Genomic DNA, 20,042 nt, shown 5'->3' on the forward strand with positions numbered 1-20,042 from the left:
TAATAGTAAAGTTTTTATTGATCATTGGCTAAATTACTTTTGTTTTTCCTTTAAAATGTTTCTTTAAATATAATTTTCTTTTCCATGTCTATTTAGAGAAGATGATGAAAAATTTTCATTCACATATATGGAAACTCAAACATTAGGAAATTAGACCATAAAGTATGTCTAATTTCCATGCTTGGTTTACAGTAATGGGAATAAGAAACTTGTTCACTTACTTTTAGGGTAAACTAGCAAGAATGCCCGCGCTCTGCCGCGGGATTTGAAACCGTCTCTACCATCAACCAAAATAATTCTATAATTTAAACCATCCAAACTTGTTTAACATAGTTTTTTGTCTATCATTATATATTTCCTCTCACAATTTTTATGGAATAAAAATCTAAACATTAAAAAATTTAAACAAAATTTTGCAAATAATCTTGCATTTAAGCACGTTCAAAACCAGTGGCTCTTTCAAATTTTTTCTAAACAAAGATAAGGAAAAGTGTTCATCACTGATATTGTGCATCCAATGCACTGGTTTCTTGTCCACCTTCTCCTCCAAATCCTTTCATCAATAACCCATCTCATTATGTCCCTCAGAGACTCGAAACTCAATTCCAACGGTCCATTTAACACCTCCTAATATCAATTCCTAACAAAGTAAATACAAACGCAAAATCAGCAATGCTTTCAAATATTTTAAAGGGAAAGTGGGAAAATATTATCAAGAAAGATGCAAACGAAGTATATCATCACTGATATTGAAGAGAAAACGAAGTGTATTAGTATATTCATCTTTCCCCATTCCTTGTAAAGTTGAGGAATTTTTTCTTAACATCTGAACAAAAAGTAAAATAACGCTAACACACTCAATTACAGCACACATAAGCTCGTGAACAAATTATCATTTCCAAACTTCCATGAGAGTTTACTAATCATAAATCTATGTAGAAGTTGAAATTCAATCCAAAATAAACATCAGGCACATCATCAAAAAACCAGCAGCACAACTACCCTATTGAAAAATGTCTATTTCACAAAACATTTAATGAATATTTTACTTCAGAAATTTCTGCAAACCACAATTGAACACACCGATCTCTATATAATTCAGGAACAAATCAAAGCAGTTGAATACACATGGTAAAATAAATGTTTCAGTTTGATTTTGTATTCTATAAACTTTACATTAACGAAATACATTTAGGGATTAGTACTACAATGACATTGCTCCAACATCAATTACAAATCTTTTGAGAACAAATAAACAGAGTAGTGAGAGCTCGTACCCGAAGTGAGGCATATGATCACACCTCCTCAAGTGCCCAAGAGTAACTGAACGGCGGCACAGCCCCTACAAAATGTTTTTTAATCGATTCGGTAGTTAACACTGGCCAAATGCACAATACATATCTTAGAAACTATTGTCAGTTAACTTCTAAAGAAGTTAGAGCAAAAATTACCTCCAATCTTTGTTTCTCTTGTACTTTGGTATTGTGAGGAAGTCATGTAAGCCGAAGAATAAAAAGCCTTTTTTTAGTTAACAAAAAAACACTTGTAAACAGAGTGAGATATCTGGTAACCAAAAAATGAATCTTGGAAAGCAGACATAAACAAACTTCAATCACAATTACTTTAATACATTTGGATATCGAGGAAAATTAGATTTATTCAATTTCGATATAAAGAAAATTAATTAATGCAGGTACAACATTTGTGCCTCAATGACGCGAGAAGTACTCAAAACAAACATTGTTTTCTTTTTGTCTTTAGGAAATCTCTGCAAATTGCAATGAGTTCTCTAACTCATATCCATTGAGAATCATATTAACTAATTAACTTACTAACCCCTCCTGTTAGTTTCACACTTATGCTCCAAACAGATTTTGTAACTAATATCCCAAAAAAGGGGGAAAAAGGGAATAAAAAAACCTTTGTATGGTATACTGCAGTGTTATCTGTGTAAGCGAAGTTAAGCCCTGAAAGGCCAGCAACCTCATTGTATACTTGGAAACCTCTTGCAGATTTTATGGCTCCAGAAGAAAATAGATCATGCAACATTAATATCATTAAGACTAAAGTATTTTTCCCAAGTGAATACACATGAAAAGTACCAAAAAGAGAGAAAAAAGAAAAAATTAAATAAATAAGAACTGCACGCCTGTCCTATAATTTGGCCAGATGAGCATTTTGGTACCGAGGAAAAATTCTCAGTAGCCCAAGCATCAGCCTATCAGATGAAGAAATATTCATAAGGGAAAAAGTAAGCTAAAACAGGATTTCATATATATGAACTCACTCTTTAATTACTCGTCCTATTACCAAATAGCTATTGGAAATGGTTTGAGTTATAAAACCTGACTCTATACAGGCTTGATTCTTATCAAATAGCTCTCGAAATTTTGATATGCAAAAACTGAAACAAAGAAATAGATCCCAATCTCATCCCACGACGAAAATGAACCAAAGTTACATGAACAAAAACAATGTCAACATTTCAAGCTGTGCAAAATTAAACCCATATGGGAAAGCACAAAGTCATACAAACAATCCTGTCTCATTCAAAATTCCACTACTCGATTCTAAAGAATAAAGGAAGCAATAGCACTCAAAATCAATAATTGTAAGGAATACCAAGGGCAATAGCATTGAAAATCAATAGTTCGCAAGTCTCCAACCAGCACAGTAAAATGCAAAGAGAGCAAAAGTCTCCAACTCTCCAACCAACGTAACAAAATGTCAAAAATCAAAATGCCTTATGGCATTAGTACAACACAAAGTTCAAAATATTAGCAATAAATTTAAAAACGCCTTATCTAATATCATTGAGGGCATAAGTTGGAAGATAAGACAAAAAACGAAAAGGGGTTGATGCAAGTAGTATAAAAAGCATAAGAAAGGAAAGATACCCAAAATCCATCACAAATCATAGTGAGAATTTGTGTTATAGCAACCTTAAATTCAAAAAATTTCTCTAGTTTTCCATGTTTTCTCATCAAACAAACAACAAATTCATATAAAATCAAAAAAGTAAAATTACCAGCAGCAGCGTGCTCCGGGGCTCATATGACGGCGTTCCTCCACCAGCAACGACGTCGAGATTGCTTTCTGAGGCAAGGATTACACAGGAAGTCCGTAAAATTCATGGACATCTGCAAGAAAACAAAACCATCGAAAGTCAGAGATTTCCAAAACCAAAAAGAAATGAGAGAGAGAGAGAGAGAGAGATTGGAGTACCGTAAGTGTATAAACATATTGGGGAAAAATTTCACGGCAATTACTACAATCTGAATAAAAATTCCACTGTTTATTACACAGTGCTTTAGAATTGTGTAAGTAGAGAAAGAATTGGAGTTCTTACAGAGTGTTGGCGAACTGAATATCAGCTTCGAGCACCTTGAGAGATTCATTGAAGAACTTCGCTTAACATTTATCAAATGTCAGTAAATTCTGTAACGTACATGGAAAAATCCAGAAAATTAGAGATGAACAAAAATAAGTGAATCCGACGACCGTAATTTTGAAATATCATCTATTTGCTAATACGACCTTTTTCCATCAAAACAACATAAACCCCAAAGAAAAATGGAAATTGGGAACGACCCATAATCTGAAAATTTACAAAAATTAACAGAGCCAGATGAAATATGAGAGAAAGAATTGGAGTTCTTACAAAGTGTTGATGAACTTTCAGAGAAAGAATTCGATTTTCCTGATCGTTTTTACTCTTTTCTCATCCCTCCCATAAAAAATCCTAAACACTCATCACTCCACCCACCTCAAATCCTCTCTCTTTGAATATAGAAAAAATATACAACCCTTTCTCTCTCTGTAATCTGAAGAAAAATGTGATCAAAATTTATAAAATTGGTTTTTGGTTTTGTAAAAGTGCGGACAGTTAGAAGGGAATTTGTAGAGAGAAGAAGGGTAACCTTTTCAGTAGATGGGAAGCAAAGCCATATATTTACTCGATTCATTCAGAACCAACGATCATCCACAAAACTTTGACTTACACAAAAACCGATTCAAAAAACCAAAACAGATACCCAAAATTATAACCAAACAATCAAAACCCACATTAAAAAAAATCATATAACAATGCTTTCACAGATAAATCTCTAAAAAACCCACAAACCCCCAAAAAAAAAAAATCATGCAAAAATCTCACCACAGGGTAAGTCTAAAAATGTCAATTTTCATGCCACAAAATTGTGATACATTACAATCTAAAATCACACATACACATATCATGCATACACATACATCGAGTAGCAAAGGTTTCACTGTAATTTACCAAATCATCCTAATAATTCAGCCTCCAATTTCATGCCCGAACAAAAGAACGGAAATTAATCACCATGTTCTTTAACTGAAAAATAAAAATTGGGGTAAGCCCAGTTCTCACTTCTAGCAGAGTTCACTCCATCTAAATGCTCATCCAACCAAAAAACAAGAAAAAAATTGAAATTTCAACTTCTTTGTTGCCTCTTATATTTTATTAGCATTCAAAAAGTCCTTAACTTGGAGCTTTAGAGCTTTGGAGCTAGGTTTTCAAAACGTGAGCTTGTGAGTGCAATAGAGTGAGAGAAAGAGGGCATACCTGGCCATGGGAGAGAACGGAGCTATAGAAAGAGCTAAGCTCGGCTTCTCGCCGACTTGCAAAAATGTAAAAGCACAAACAGAAAGGAGAATCAAAGACAAAATTCCAAGATAAATTCCAAAAATTCAAAATTATACGCGAGAGAGAGACCTTGTTGATATTCAGAGTTAGATTCAGAGAGACGAAGCTCCAGTTACAGAAATGGAGGCCAGGTTTGTGCGGTTTTGGTTTTCAGAAGCAGGAGCCGACGCTATTGCAGAGATCGGCTAGAGTTGGTGTTGTTGCTGCTAGGGTTTGAGAAAGGGAAATGAAGGCCAAATGGGTGTGTTTCTGTCTCTCTCCCATCCCTCTCAATCTCTCAATCACCGACACCAACCCTTGATTTGAGGAGAAAAAATCAACCCTAACCCCCCTTTTTGGCAGCCTCACTCCTCCCTGTCCTTTTCCCTCCCTGCCATCCCACGCCTATACCCCTCTCCGTCTCTGCAACCCACGTCTCTCGAAAATGGCAGATATGTAAATAATGCAAGGGCCCATCTCACAACAAAACTGGCAAAACTGTAAATATCTTGAAAGCTGTTCAGAGACAATATTACCCTTCTAATTTTATATAATTACCCTCCAACTCAACCACAGATACGATGGTAGTGGCGCAAATAAAGCAAAATCAAAGGGCAAAATTTTGACTGTAGCTAAGCTACAGTCAAATCCTTCCTCAATTTTAGAATAGATAATTGGACAAAAACAATGCATAAAAGTTTTCCCAAGGTAAGTAAGGAAAATGTATGAAATTCCCTTTGCATGTGAAGTTCATACTCATTTGGCAAGTACGTATCACATTCCCAACAATATGTTTACAAAAACATCGGAATGGTATCTCATACTCATTACCATAATCCGAGTTTACAAATGGCAAATCAAACGACAATTTAAGTGTTTTTTTTCTTGCTATAAAATGGAGTTTTGCATAACTTATTTGTGAAGAGCCGTTCCATACTTAATTGAATACTAATCAAATAGTACCAATTACATGTTTTTTTTTTTCATTGAAAGGAATGGATACTCATTATATTGCAAGATCACTGTCTTTTACTATTTATTTTAATTCTGTAACCCAAGGGTTTTTGTTCTAGATATTACATGGATGTTCAAACGACTGCTAGATTTCAATGTTAACATCTGACAGTCTATTCGATTACCAAACACATGCATTAATATCTTTGAAATGAGAGGTTTTACAGGTTAAAGGTCAGCGTCCACACAGATCAGATAATTAATGATGTTGGTTCGATCAGGTAGTATTGGATTTTAGGTTTTTTCTCTCGTTTGGTCCCGAAAAGGAAAACAAAAACCTTTTTCACACAAATACCAGAATTCTATAGTCTCTGGGAAAATCATAGCTAGAGCACTCCTCATCATATATGAATATTGCGGATGTGATACATAAGCCCCTACGTACACTCGAAGATAGGGATATATATAAATATATATTATAACCTATTATTTTCGTTTTGGCACCTTGTCGCAAAATTTGACACGTTTTGTTGGCATTGCATATGTTCTCACAAATGTGATACGACCGCCAATTAAAGTCAATTTAGTGCGTATATGTTTTTGTTTTATTTGGCTGAAAATTATGCATATTGATATATATCCAAAAAATATAATAATGCATTATATATGAGCACGCAAGAAAATAATTAAGCAATTGAGGTCATGTTTGATAATTATTTTACTTTTAGTTTTTAAGATAATTTTTATTTATGTGCTTGAAATAAGAGGAAATGAGGGTGAAGGGTAATGCGAGAGAGGGGTAAAAACAATAAGAATGAAACCAAAATATTGAAAGTGAAAATAACTTGGAAATAGTTTTGGTTTTCAGTTTATTTTGGGTGTCTTTCTTTATACATATGTCTTCTACGTTTCTCTACTGTCTTCTCTCTACTCTTTTATATTTCTCTCATGTGCTTACCCTTTGTTTCAAACACAAAAATAAAAGGCTTAATTGAATAAACGGTCCTTGTGATGATAAGATAATCGGAAGATAACCCTCGTGGTAAATAAAATAAGGATTTAAACTCTCGTGGTGTAATTCGTTAGAAAATCTAGTCCAAAATTGATTTTATGTTAAATGTCTGTTAATTGAATGGTAAAAACTGATCAAGCAGCAGCAATATTAGAAGTCTTGTTTTTCTTTTTTGTCGATATAAGAAGTCTTGTTTAATTGCTTACATTTTGATGAAGATTGATGAACCAGCAAGTCTATGTTACCCAAAATACAAGAATTGCTTTCTCATGAATACCTTTCGGAACTACTGACCATTTAGTTTCCCAATGAATGAGATATATTTCGACTTTGCGTGTTGTGACTAGTATTCTAAGGGTTCGCGCGGACCGTTTCGGCACCATCTCGATGCTAGGTAGCTAGCTACGCCACAATTAATCACTAAACATTTAAAAAAATAAGAAAGGGCGCTTAGACCCTTCAAAATCGCCTAGGCCGCAAATCTAACTTATATAGAAAATAGATAACTTTCATTTTGCATTTTATCTTTTCAATAAATTGTAAGAGAGACTTATTGGATATAGACGAACAGTCATTATATGATTATTTCTCATGTTTTTAATATGTTCAAGTACTTTATAATTTATATATCATTCTAGTTTGCAATTGTTATCTCAATACAATTACACACACACACACACACATATATATATATATATATATATATATATATATATATATATATATATATATTAAGTATAAATAAACATTTACTTGCATGCTATATAATAAGATTAATTAACAATAACAACTAGGCCCCCGCTTAGCAACTAGTCCCCTGTCCGCCGCTTAACTAGTGCCCAACACCTTTTAAAATATTGGGATATGGGTATTAAATTTTCACGTTAAGGTTTCAAAGGGTGGAAAAAATGGTGGTAAGAAAAAGCATGGTTAGATAATTTTTTTTAGCTGATCCGTTGATAATTGTAGTGAGAAACACTTCTAAACAATAGTGTGAACATGTATACTTCTTTTGATGTCTGATGCTGCCGCGATAATAACAGTTGGAACTAGGCATTTTTTTCCTTTATTAAAATAGTGTGAACATGCATAATTTTTTCATTCTTCTTCTTCAAAAAAAAAATTTATATATATATATATATTTTTTTTCATTATGTCTATTTAGAGAAGATAATGGAAGATTTTCATTCACATATCTATATGGAAACTCAAACAGTAGGAAATGAGACCATAACACTATGTTTGGATGAAGGAAATAAACTTGGAATTTGGATAAAAGTCAGAATTTACAAATTGACATGCACCAATTCCTTTGTTTGGCTTCATAAACATAGAAATTTAGAATTTATGCATAGAAAAAAACTTGGAATTTGGCACCTCCAATTCCCAAGTTTAAATTCCATGTAAATAGGTGTCATTTCCCAATTTTTATGATTGAGAGTTTAAAACTAACAAATTCCATATTCAATTCCATTGTTCTTTTAGGTTAACCAAACAAGAAAATTCACAAATTCTAGAAAATAAAGTCTCGTTATTTCAATTACCGTCATTTTAAAATTCTTTAGTAATCTTAAATTTCTTCATCCAAACATAGTGTAAAGTATTTGTCCAATTTCCATGCTTGGTTTACAGTAATGGGAATAAAAAATTTGTCACTCACTGTCACAGCCCGTCCCAAAATAAATTATCGATGACGTGAATTGACTATTTTACCCTGGGATGTGAGCATTGTGGTGTGTTATGCATGTAAATGGTGGTCCAAACTTGCATTTTCCTTAATTTTTGGAACAAAATTTGGAAATTTGTTTTGTGGTTTTGGTTGGTGACCACGTGGACCACTCACACGCACACAAACTCTTCCTCTCACTTCTCTCCCGTGCTCTCTCACCCTTAGACTCACTCTCTCTCCTTCCCTCACGTACGGACCAACATCAAATCTAGAAGGAAGCTTGCAGATCGAGGGTTTAAAGGACACCATTGTGTTCTTTAGGCTCATACAAGTCAAATGGTACCATTTTTAAGTAGCTTAAGGAGGTCCTCACGAGGCTAGAAGTGGTTCGTTGGAAGATTTTGGACGTCGGAATAGTGAGATTCGACGAGTTGCAGGTTTGGCCGGAATATCAAGGAGTTTTTCGGCGAATCCCGTGGGTTTTAGGGCTCATAAAAGGGGAGGCTTATTCCGAGGATGAGCGCAGTCAAGGATGACTTGGGGCCTACGACCTTTCGACATATCAGTGAGTGGGCTTTTGGTTTTCAGTAAATATTTATATACTTGATATTTTCCCAGAAAATGCGGTTAAATGAAAGTATGCCTTGAATGCCATGCATATAAATTTATATTTCGTATGTGAATTGGTATATGATGCATAATATATATAATTGTGGTGCTGTGGACGCTCAGGTAAGCCCAGGTGAGTTATAAATTGTGAATGTGATTAAAGTTGTGATTGAGAAAAGTGAAGCTCATAAACCTGCACCTAGGGTGATTGTGATTTAGCCAGAGATATGGCACATGCCTGTTTATAATGTTACATCCCGCACTATATGCTCACATTGGATCCAATTTAGGTGCACAGTCCTGTCGTACAGACCATCATAGGTGGTTCCGACTCGTAAGTGACTAGCGAATTATCACACAGCTATCATGAGAGAGTAGTATTAAGCATAATTATATTACACCCAGTCTTGTCGTACAGACTTTTTTTAGTGGTTTCGACTTATGTGCAGTGTAGTGCCGTATAGGTCATGGTAATGACTCCGGCTAGATTGACTAATGAGCTATGAATTCAGCCGTACAGACTTATGCAGGGGTTCTGGCTAATATGTTATCTTCCATGAAATTATTCTCACCTGAATTATTTATTCTATTTTATGTTTTGGCATGGCATACTTATGAATATGGTTATGTGAAGCATGATTTGAATTGAGTTAATTATATATATGTTGATGTATATGTTATATTCTATTTCTGGGAAAATCTATACATGTTTTACAGCGAGGGGTTAGAGCATTTTAATGATGAAATGGTTTTGTAAAACATTTATTTTTTTGCCCACTCACGTTTTCTGTTTTGCGTCCCTCCAGGTTTTAGGTTGGCTTGTTATTGGTGGCGTTTGAGGATTTCGGCTGTTCTGACAAATTATATATTTAGTAGGACATCTTCTGGTACTGTATAATTAGTACTTGTCCTACTGGACTGCACCTAGACTTTCTATGCTATGATTAGGAGTATTTACTTTTGTATCTCACTCTTAACACTTCTTGTTTATTAGTGCACTTTAGTAGCTTTCGGTTTTCATTTATTCGTATATTCTTATCCCTATTGCTTCCGCATTGTGCACATGGCTACGTCACCCTCACGTGACGGCCAGCATGCCTCGATCCCGGGGGTGTGTCACTTACTTTTACAGTAATTTTGCACAAAAACAATGCACAAAAATTTTCCCAAGGTAATTAAGGAAAATGAAAAATTAGTATCCGGTCCCTAGTTACTAATGTTCATTGACTAAAACCTTATTAGTTTTCAGATTTTGATCCAAGTCTCTAGCATTAATGTAATAATGAATTTACATGTCAGTTACATAATTTTTTAAAATAAAAATTAATAATTGATTTAGGATTTTAATACTCACACCTTTATTAAACTCCTAACTAATTTTTAATCCAAAACATTTCCAAAATAAATAAAAAATTAGAATAGGTTTGTACCTATTAGCTTTTTAATAAATGTTTAAAAAAATTTAATCTTATGTATACCCATTCATGTAATTTTTTCAAAATGTACCTCTTCTTAAATATACCAATTTGTTATATGTAAAATTACCATTTTTTTTTATATAAAATCTATTCAATTTTTTCTAATCCATTTTTAAACTTATATGGGTAGATTCTTTTTCTTTGATTTGAGAATGTATTCATGTCAAGTTTTATCGAATAAATTTACTAATGTTATTAAGTCTAATGTCTATTATTATTTTTTGTTTGGTTTTGAAGAATGTACCCATGTTTTGGTACAATAATATTTTTTTTGTTAATTTTGATGAATGTACCCATGTTATATATATATATATATATATTTATTTATTTATTTATATTTATTTATATATATTTATATATATTTATTTATTTATATTTATTTATATATATTTATATATATTTATTTATTTATATATATTTATATTTTAATATTTTTAATCCCACAAATTATGGGTTTTTATTTAAAATCTCATTAACATAAACAACTATAAATTTCAATTTTTAATTTAAAAAATATAGTAACATAAACAGAAATAAATTATCACATTAATTTCAGGGACTTAGATAAAAAATTAAAAACCAACAACACTTCAGTCAAATAATATTGATAGATAGGGACAGCATCCAAAGTCTTCCTAAGAAAAATGTATGAAATTCCCTCTGCATGTGAAGTTCATACTCACTTGGCAAGTGTCACATTCCCAACAATATTTTTACATAAACATCGGAATAGTATCGCATACTCATTACCATAATCCAAATTCGCAAATCGCAAATCAAATGACAGTTTAAGTGTTTTTTACTATGAAATGGAGCTTTGTGGAACTTATTCGTGAAAAGTCGTCCCATACTTATTCGCATACTGATCAAATATGTTTGTTGTTGTCATTGAAATCGAAAAAGCCTTTTCTCCCGAAATTTTTTGCTAGCGGACCAGCATCCTTGAGCGTATTGCAAGATCACTGTCTTTCACTATTTACTGTAAGTCTGTAACCCAAGGGTTTTTGTTCTGGATATTACATGCATATTCAAACGATTGCTAGATTTCAATGCTAATATCTGACAGTCTATTGGATACCAACACATGCATTAACATCTTTGAATTGAGACGTTTCACAGCTTAAAGGTCAGCGTCCACACAGATCAGATAATTAATGATGGTTCGATCAGGGAGAAAAGGAAAACAAAAACCTTTTCACACAATTACCAGAATTCTATAAGTCGTTGGGAAAATCGTAGCTAGAGCTCTCCTCATTTTATATGACTATTGCAGATATGATACATAAGCTCCTACGTACATTCCAAGATAGGGATATCTAACTATTTGCTGATATGATACATAAGCTCCTACGTACATTCGAAGAGATATATATATATATATATATATATATATATATATATATATATATATATATATATATCCTCATTATTTCCATTATGGCCCCTTGTCACCCGCCCGTTAAAGTCAATGTACAGCGTATATGTTTTCCTTTTATTTGGCTACAAAATTATGCATACTGATATGCCTCTGTTTTTGTTTTTGTTTTGTGGAAGCCAGTTTTATAGCTAGGGATAGGTGTTGAAATGCCTCTGTGAGTCTTCCTGGCCTCCGAAATGAGTAGATACTGTAGCTTGCCGCTAGTTGTCCTCATTTTTAAGAATATATATATATATATACATACATATATATATATATATGATCATCCAAAAATAATAATAATGCATTGCATATGAGCATGCAAGAAATAATTAAGCAATTAAGGTCACGTTTGGTAATTATTTTATTTTTAGTTTTTAATATAATTTTTATTTATTGTGCTTGAAATAAGACGAGATGAGGGTGAAGGGTAATGTGAGAGAGAAAAATAAATAAGAACTAAAATATTAAAAGTGAAAGTAAATTCAGTTTTTATTGTAGGTGTCTTTCTGTATACATATGTCTTCTACATCTCTCTCACCGTCTTCTCTGGACTTTTTTTTTATATATTTCTCACATGTGCTTACCCTAAGAGAGAAGGGCCTTTTGACTTGCCTTTCATTTGGCTAAACTAGGGCTGGGCATTTAAAAAAAAAGCTGAGTGAACCGCGTATGCGGCTTGGTTTGGTTTGTTTTTTTTTTCTTTTTTTTTCAATTTTTGGTGGTTAAACCAAATTGTCCTGACTTTAATCGGTTCGGAAATCGATTCTCAAAATTCTTAGCGTGCAGTTAGCCGAATTAACCCGCATATATTTAATTTTATTTTCTTAATCATAATTAATACGTGTAACAATATAAATGGTTAGTTATTTACGAGTTGCTGTGTTTCCACCACATGAAAATAATTAGTTTAAGAGTCCCTTTCGAGAACAACTGGGGGACCATTTGGAGAAGGCATCAGTTACTGCTTTGGTGCTCTCCTTGGGCTGCTTCATTGTACTTTTTTTGAGTAATCACTCATATTGGTGCTATGTTCTATAGCTTTTGGGGGAGAAAATTGTTATGTATTTACCGCTTCACACAAACCAAGAACCGACCCAAACCAACCCACCACTGTCGGTTAACCAACTTGATCGGTTTTAAACCCAGCTTGGTCGGTTTTGGTTTGCAATTTTGGCCCAACCAACTAGGTTGGTTTGGTTTCGATTTTGGCCTAAAACCGACTCAAATCAATCCACGCCCACCCCTAGGCCAAACTTATGAATTTCCCATCACATACTTGAAGAAAGAGGCTTCCATAGTTTGGTTATTCTACATTTGTGTATTAATATAATCGAAGTCTTACCATTCTCTTGTTCTGTAAAAATCTCATTATTCAGAAATTAGACACATGTACAATGAATACCATCCTCTTATTCTAGTAAAAGCACTCATTTTCTTTGCTCAGCAATCATTTTCTAGTCAAAGCATATATAATTAAAAGAAAACTTAGGTCACAAACACTTTTGGAAATTTGGGGGTGCAATTTTCAAGAAGCCATAATCCTTTTTATGGAAATATCCCTTCCATTTTTCAATTGGATCGTTTTTTAATTAAGAAATCAAAAGAGAGAAGGTTACGTGGAAGCTGAGACTGTTCTAACTTCCTTACCAGAAACACTGTTCTAATTTCTACCCGATTTGTAGGGTTCTTGACGTGGCCTCGAAGAAGAAGCTTCTAACCAGACCTGACTTGGATTTTTCTTCAATTATTATTTCGAGGTTAACATCTTCAATTATTTCATTTAAAAATGAATTAAATTATTGACGCTGCAATGCATGTTTGACTTGAGAATTTGAAATCAGTTTTGGCCATTAAAAAACTATCAACTTTTTCTCATCGTTTCTCCATTTTGTGTCTCTATCGTATTCTTTTTTTTTGTCTATGTACTATATTTTTCTTCTTTCCATTCTGTGGTGTGCTGGTGTGCGGATCACATTTGACTTTCTATGTTACTAACTAGTCTGATATGCTCAAGCTTTCGTGAAAGTATATATGGAGTAGAAATTTCTATTTCGCTAAAATTACTAAAATGCACATGCCACATCAACAGTTCATGAACGCTTCTATTTGTAGGTGGTGACAGAATGAGACAACTTCAGACACAGAAAAAATACAAGATGGAAATGGAGTGGTGAAATAGAAGACATTCTAACTAACAAAAATAAGATATATATAATATGTGTGTGTGTGTGTGTGTGTGGGTGAGGAATTTTTGTTTGTAGGTGAACATACTTGCACAAATTTTTGTTTTTCTCCTTTTTTTTTGGCGAAGGGAGGGGCGGCCGCCACTCCTCGCCCTCACGTAGCTCAAAACGAATATTTTGACTCACTGATTTAAAAAAATTTAAGAAAAAATAATAAAAATGTTTTAAAATTTTGAATTTTAATAAAAAGTATTCTAATAATTTTATTTAATGATAAAAATAAAAACAACAACGAGACAAACAAAAACTGTAAACCAGAAAACCAGCGCATAGGCCGAATATAGTAATATCTGTTTTTGGATGTGTTGAGGAGGAGAGGAAGGAGATTCTGGTTTGCTAACTTTAATTGACAGTTTGACTGACTGTGTTCCCCCTTTTCATTAGGTTGTCGTTGTTGTTGTTGTTTTTATTTCTCCCTAATTTGCTAATTAGAGTTTGATTTTAGGTGAACAGGGTCAGTTAAAGTTATCAGGTTATTTTTTTTCAGATTAGCCAGCCGAGGAGGAGAGGAAGGAGACTCGAATTTGCCAACTTTGTCACTTGTTAGGTTTCTTTTTCCTGAGTACATAAATTTTTTGCCCTTTTTTTTTTTTAAATTCAAGCTCTTTTTATTAAAATTCGCAAAAATTTATTGTATGTATTTAGAAAATTAACATTAAGATGAAAGAAACACAATTATATCGTCCAAATTATGTGTTTAACGAGACTAACGATGCCACTTAGTACTACGGTCTAATGATATTTCTCTTTATTTGTAAATGAGAAGTTTTAAGTTCGGTTCTTACCAAAAATGAATTTGAACCACATTATTGCTGACCCACTGTGAAGCGTAGCCCGCTGCCCCATTCTCTTACCTCTCAATATAGATAATATCGTTTAATCAAAAAGAAAATAAATAAATAAATAAAAAGACTAACGGCTTGGTCTATATAGGAGGGCATAAAAATAATTATATTTGATGTAGTAAAATGGGTCAATATATATTCTAGACGAAATAGATATGGTAGCTTTCAACTATCTCCTCTATTCAATAATTATAATGTCTTTTACCAGTCTTCTAGTAATTGTCCCAATGAAAGAGGGAAAGGTATGTGGCCTATATTAGTCAAGGTGATGCCCACTCAAGTCGACTTCATACTATATAATATCATCCATACCACGAAATTACCAAATGTCATACATCACGTTTTTCTTTACCTTCTATGATGTTTTAGCCTTTTTAAGCCTAATGATGGAGAAAATTTTTAAGTGTCCCGTATTTAAGCAGATATCTTTTTACGTGCCATAATATAAATGGAGGGGCACGAAAAGATATATTATTTCTTTTATTTGTATAATACCTTTTCAATACTACACTAGGAAAAATATCTGATAGAGAAACATTAAGATGTAGTGGGTTCCATGCATCGTGACGTTATTGACCACTAAAATAGAATTATGAAGAGAGTCTTATACATATAATAACTTACACTAATGGCTTAAGATGTTACGAAAGTGGGTAGTAAATTTAGTGGTGGAGCCATAATTCGTTCCCAGGTGCGACGTGTAAGCCACGTAAGAGAAATTAGACTAAATATGGCAATATAATTTATTCGAAAAATAATAATTTTTTTATTGGCATGAAAAATTTGGGGCTTTAATATTTTTATGAGAAATTTAGTAATGACATGATTATATATATATATATATATATATATATATATATATATATATATATATATATATAACATAACTTGATTACGAACTTTATTAAAATAAAAGAAATTAACACATTAAATTTGGAAAAAAAATTAAAGTCATGGCTCAAATTTATTACCATGAGCTTTTTCTTTCAACATAAAATCTTCCTCTAAATTATGTAGATTTTATTTTATATGAACAAACTAAAAAAGAGAAATTGGTGAATTGGTTTGTATATAGTAAAACATAAGGTTAGTTATAACTTAGGCCATCTCCAAGCAAAGGAGGGCCAGAGGGCTCGTTTTAGCCCTTTGGCCCTCCAAGAAATTAATATTTTAATGAACAGTGCAGGGCCATATTTCTTACCATCTCCAACTGAGGGGCAAGAGGGCCATAGGCCAAACATAGCCCTGTGACAAAAAACCATCTACAACCGAGGGTCAAAGGGCTATAGTATGGAATGTGAAGAATTGGAATAAAATGAGGTAAGATGGTATGAAATAGTGAAAAATATGTGAGAAATGGTGTAGGAAAAAATTTGAAATTAAAAAAAAAAAAAGTGGGCTAGGCAAATGGAAAAGAATATAAAAATAAAAAATAAAAAAGTGGGCTGGCTGGCTGGCTGGAGATGGCCAGCCTGCTGGCCTAATTGGCTGGTTTTTTTACCTGTGGGGTCCACAAGCCCTTTGGCCTAACCCTCGGTTGGAGACAATTTTATGCTATTTTTGGCCAGCTGGGGTTGGTTTTGGCCCAGTGGGGCCCACAAGCCTTATGGCTTAACCCTCGGTTGGAGAAGGTTTTCGGGTTATTTTCGGCCCTTGATTAGAGATGACCTTATAATCCTGAGGTTTTTAAAAATAAAAAAATAAAAAACAGAAAATTGTTGCCATCAGCAACTTTCGGACGCGTGGCGTGATGGAATTATGAAGAAAACCCATCTTCCACTTTGTATTAGTCACACATAATCAGTACATAAAAGACTTATTTAAAGGAAAAAAGAAAAAAATGGGCAACACCAAAATCTAACTTAGGGTCAAAGGAAGGAAAAATGGATCTCGAACCTCTGCATATATGCATGTGTGGACAGAGTCGCAGAGGGACCAGGATATGAAATTATTGACTTCTTCCATGCCTTGACTTGACTATGGCAACCACCGCTTGAGACATCGCAACTAATATTCTTTAATTTCATTATTTTAATTTTGTGTGGGCTGAAATAAAATTAATTGTTCTATATATGTTCTATATATAACAAGCTTAAGCTTCTACTTTGAGGCTACAGAAGAGTTATAGAATCGAGAGAGAGAGAGAGAGAGAGAGAGAGATGGAGGTGGCAAAGGTCGTGAGAAATTCATCAGAAAAGGATAAGGATGAAGAGGAAGTGATGCTTCCAGGGTTTAGATTTCATCCAACAGATGAGGAGCTTGTTGGGTTTTATCTAAAGAGGAAGGTGGAGAAGAGAGCTATTAGTATGGAACTCATCAAACAGATTGATATCTACAAATATGATCCTTGGGATCTTCCAAGTAAGACCCCTCAAGGCTCCAGAAGTTAGTTACTTAGTTTGAGCTGATTAGTTCACTAGTGTACTGATGGTATCCTATATCTTAATTAGCATCTTACTACAGTTATACACACACACACACACACACACACACATAGATCTTGAAAAGAAATATCTATATACAGCTATATATAAACGATACATAAATTAATATATAACAGCTACATACAAAAAATCTAAAGTTACAGTTTTAGGGTTTAGGTTAAATTCCGAAGAAAATTAGCGATGCGTTCTTTCAAGGTTAGTGTCTATTCTCCTTTAGGTTGAATTTACAAAAATTAAGCAAATGAACCAGCTTAATTAGCATATGGTAATTAGGAGAATAAGATTTTTAAGTTCAATGCTTTTAAAACTAGTTATCGTTCTTATGCTGAGAAATTTTTATGTAGTGTGAGTCGCATTGTATGACGTCAGACACTAATACAAACACATGAAGATTATAATGAACAAATAAATGAAAAAGTTGTGTCCAACTTGTAGAGTAAGGAAAGTTATCAATATCAATCCCTCTCGAAATGTTAGGATTAGTTAGAAGGAATAAATTTCATGTCTAGTCATCTTTTAATTGTGTCATGTCAAAGTGAAAAATTATTCACCTCTACTATATATATGTTACTGTCATAATATATACTAGTACTTAGTGTGAACGCCCATTATCTTTCATTAACTGAACGAATATTCTTTTTCCGGTAACAATGAAGAAGTTAGCAGTGCGGGGGACAAAGAGTGCTACTTCTTCTGCAGAAGAGGAAGAAAATATAGGAACAGCATAAGACCTAACAGAGTCACAGGTTCTGGATTTTGGAAAGCCACCGGGATTGACAAGGCCATATATTCAGTTAAAGATCCCCACGAGTGCATTGGCCTCAAGAAATCATTAGTCTACTACCGTGGGAGTGCTGGCAAAGGCACCAAAACTGATTGGATGATGAATGAGTTTCGCCTTCCTCCTAATGGCCATGGAAAAACTACCAAGTTCCCAAATGCCAAAGTCGACGTTACACAAGAAGAAGCTGTAAGTTTTTTTTTTTAATAATTCTTACGCTTTTTGATAATTACTTGAGGACTCGATTTTGTATATATCTGTGTTAATTTTCATGCCATGTTGACAATGGCGGAGTTGGATTAAAGAATTTGAATTTGAGGGGTCTAATAACACATTTTTTATTGGAGTAATGCTACACTTTCCACACTCGTATCACCTTTGTAATACAGATAGGGCCCACCAATACAAGTTAGTCTTATCTCTATTAGAAATGTGATACAAATATCATACGAAAAATGTAGTAAGAATAGTATTTTTGTTCTTTTTTTGTATAATTACGCGAAGGTTTAGAATTTTGTTAGCCAATTACATGGAGCCACATGTACGTAGGTTGGGGGGAGATGGCAACTTTCAATCTACGTGTACATCCGCCCCTACATGTTGATGGTGTAGACATTATTATCCTATGAATATAGGGAAATTTCTTTTAAGTACTATGTCTTCTCATGCATAGAAAGTGATCAAAAACCAATTACAGTGTACAACTACGTGAATTTGATTTGCAGGAAGTTTGGACACTCTGCAGAATTTTCAAGCGAATCCCATCTTATAAAAAGTACACACCAGACTGCATAGAATCCACAACCAAACAAAACCCTACTGATTCAAGTTCTAAAACATGCAGCTTCGAATCTGGGAGCTACTGCAGTGAGCTACACTTCGGACTCGAAGATTCAGTCATCCAACGCATTGAAAGACCAAAACCAGTTCAAGTGGATGAAGCAAATCAGTGGCTTGTAGCTGTAGGGGAGTTGGACTCTATATCTTACCCGACTCCATTTGCAACAACTTATTCAAGCTTGACGAACCTGAGCGACGGCGATTTCTTTACTAATGGAAACTGGGATGAGCTGAGACCAGTGGTTCAGCTGGCTGTTGATCCATCGTCCCAAGTTTATGACTGTAGGTAGGCTAGGTATACTTGGAGGGTTAGCGTGCACTTAGCAGCTTCGTTAATTTCTTTCTGTTATTCTTTGTTTGTTTTTTTTTTTTTTTTTTTTTTTTTTTTTTTTTTTTTTTTTTGCTCCTTTTTGTGGGCCTTTTTTTCTTGTCTCATGGTAGGCACATAACCTTGTTGTATGTGAGAGATTTTTCAATGTGCTCGGGATACGGGCATAACATCATATGTTATGATACAATTGGAAGAAAGTTTTTTTTTTTTTCAAGTATCTCTCCAGTTATATAATGACATGTGGTGTTCTGCTCTGTGTTATGAACATACAGAAAAATCTCTCGTTATATACTGTAATAACATTGCAGCGACTGTCATGTATAAATAATAAGAATGTATACTTCTCCACAACTGCATTAACCATACATAATTTTTATCGAGGTCCTCTGTTTGCATCCTATCCTCATTAATGTACGTATTCCATTCTTGAATAAAACTTAATGAAGTTTGCCTTACAAGTAAGATTTTATTTTTACAAGCCGTTTTTTCTAGTTGACGACAACTTTCAGAATGAAGATTCAAACTTGAGTAGAAGTTGCAGAACTGTTTTATGATCAAACTGACCTAACTTTTATCTACACAACACATAGTTAGCTTCAAAATTTATATTTATTTATTTTTCTTGTTTGGGAGAACAATTTCTAGGTTCGCTTTCTTGGTTGTACCAGGCATACCAAAACAAAAACATCAAAAAGAGCTTCTAGCTCGGTTGGTTAAAACATTCATTATATGTGCTCAAGGTCCTGAGTTCATTTTCCTCCCTCAATA

General features: G+C 33.6%; 1 protein-coding gene and 1 long non-coding RNA gene across 5 annotated transcripts; one reads left to right on the top strand and one right to left on the bottom strand.

Moving 5' to 3' along the window:
• Positions 1–278: 278 nt before the first annotated feature.
• LOC108173049 (uncharacterized) lies at positions 279–5,066 on the bottom strand. Of its 4 annotated transcripts, none has more exons than XR_011578355.1 (6): positions 4,739–5,066; positions 3,350–4,643; positions 3,029–3,140; positions 1,452–1,518; positions 1,278–1,342; positions 279–640 (listed from the first exon to the last, which is right to left on the bottom strand). It is a non-coding gene; the product is annotated as an uncharacterized lncRNA (long non-coding RNA). The 4 variants fall into 4 exon arrangements; XR_011578354.1 differs by having other exon boundaries at positions 3,350–3,438; positions 4,589–5,058; XR_003770969.2 differs by having other exon boundaries at positions 1,452–1,474; positions 3,350–5,066.
• An 11,912-nt stretch (positions 5,067–16,978) lies between these two features.
• On the top strand, positions 16,979–19,657 carry LOC103405290 (transcription factor JUNGBRUNNEN 1-like). The gene is made up of 3 exons (XM_008344263.4): positions 16,979–17,239; positions 17,979–18,292; positions 18,829–19,657. The coding sequence occupies exons 1-3, from the start codon at positions 17,038–17,040 to the stop codon at positions 19,231–19,233; spliced, it is 921 nt and encodes a 306-aa protein (XP_008342485.2). The 5' UTR covers positions 16,979–17,037; the 3' UTR covers positions 19,234–19,657.
• Positions 19,658–20,042: the final 385 nt, after the last annotated feature.

This window comes from Malus domestica, chromosome 17 (assembly GCF_042453785.1).
Source record: "Malus domestica chromosome 17, GDT2T_hap1".
Classification (NCBI taxonomy): Eukaryota; Viridiplantae; Streptophyta; class Magnoliopsida; order Rosales; family Rosaceae; genus Malus; species Malus domestica.

Bases quoted from the DNA above. Each gene is read 5' to 3' on its own strand.
- LOC103405290 (XM_008344263.4), top strand. From the start codon at position 17,038: ATGGAGGTGGCAAAGGTCGTGAGAAATTCATCAGAAAAGGATAAGGAT. The intron at 17,240-17,978 runs GTAAGACCCCTC...GTAACAATGAAG, and splicing joins TGATCCTTGGGATCTTCCAA to AAGTTAGCAGTGCGGGGGAC. The intron at 18,293-18,828 runs GTAAGTTTTTTT...TTTGATTTGCAG, and splicing joins ACGTTACACAAGAAGAAGCT to GAAGTTTGGACACTCTGCAG.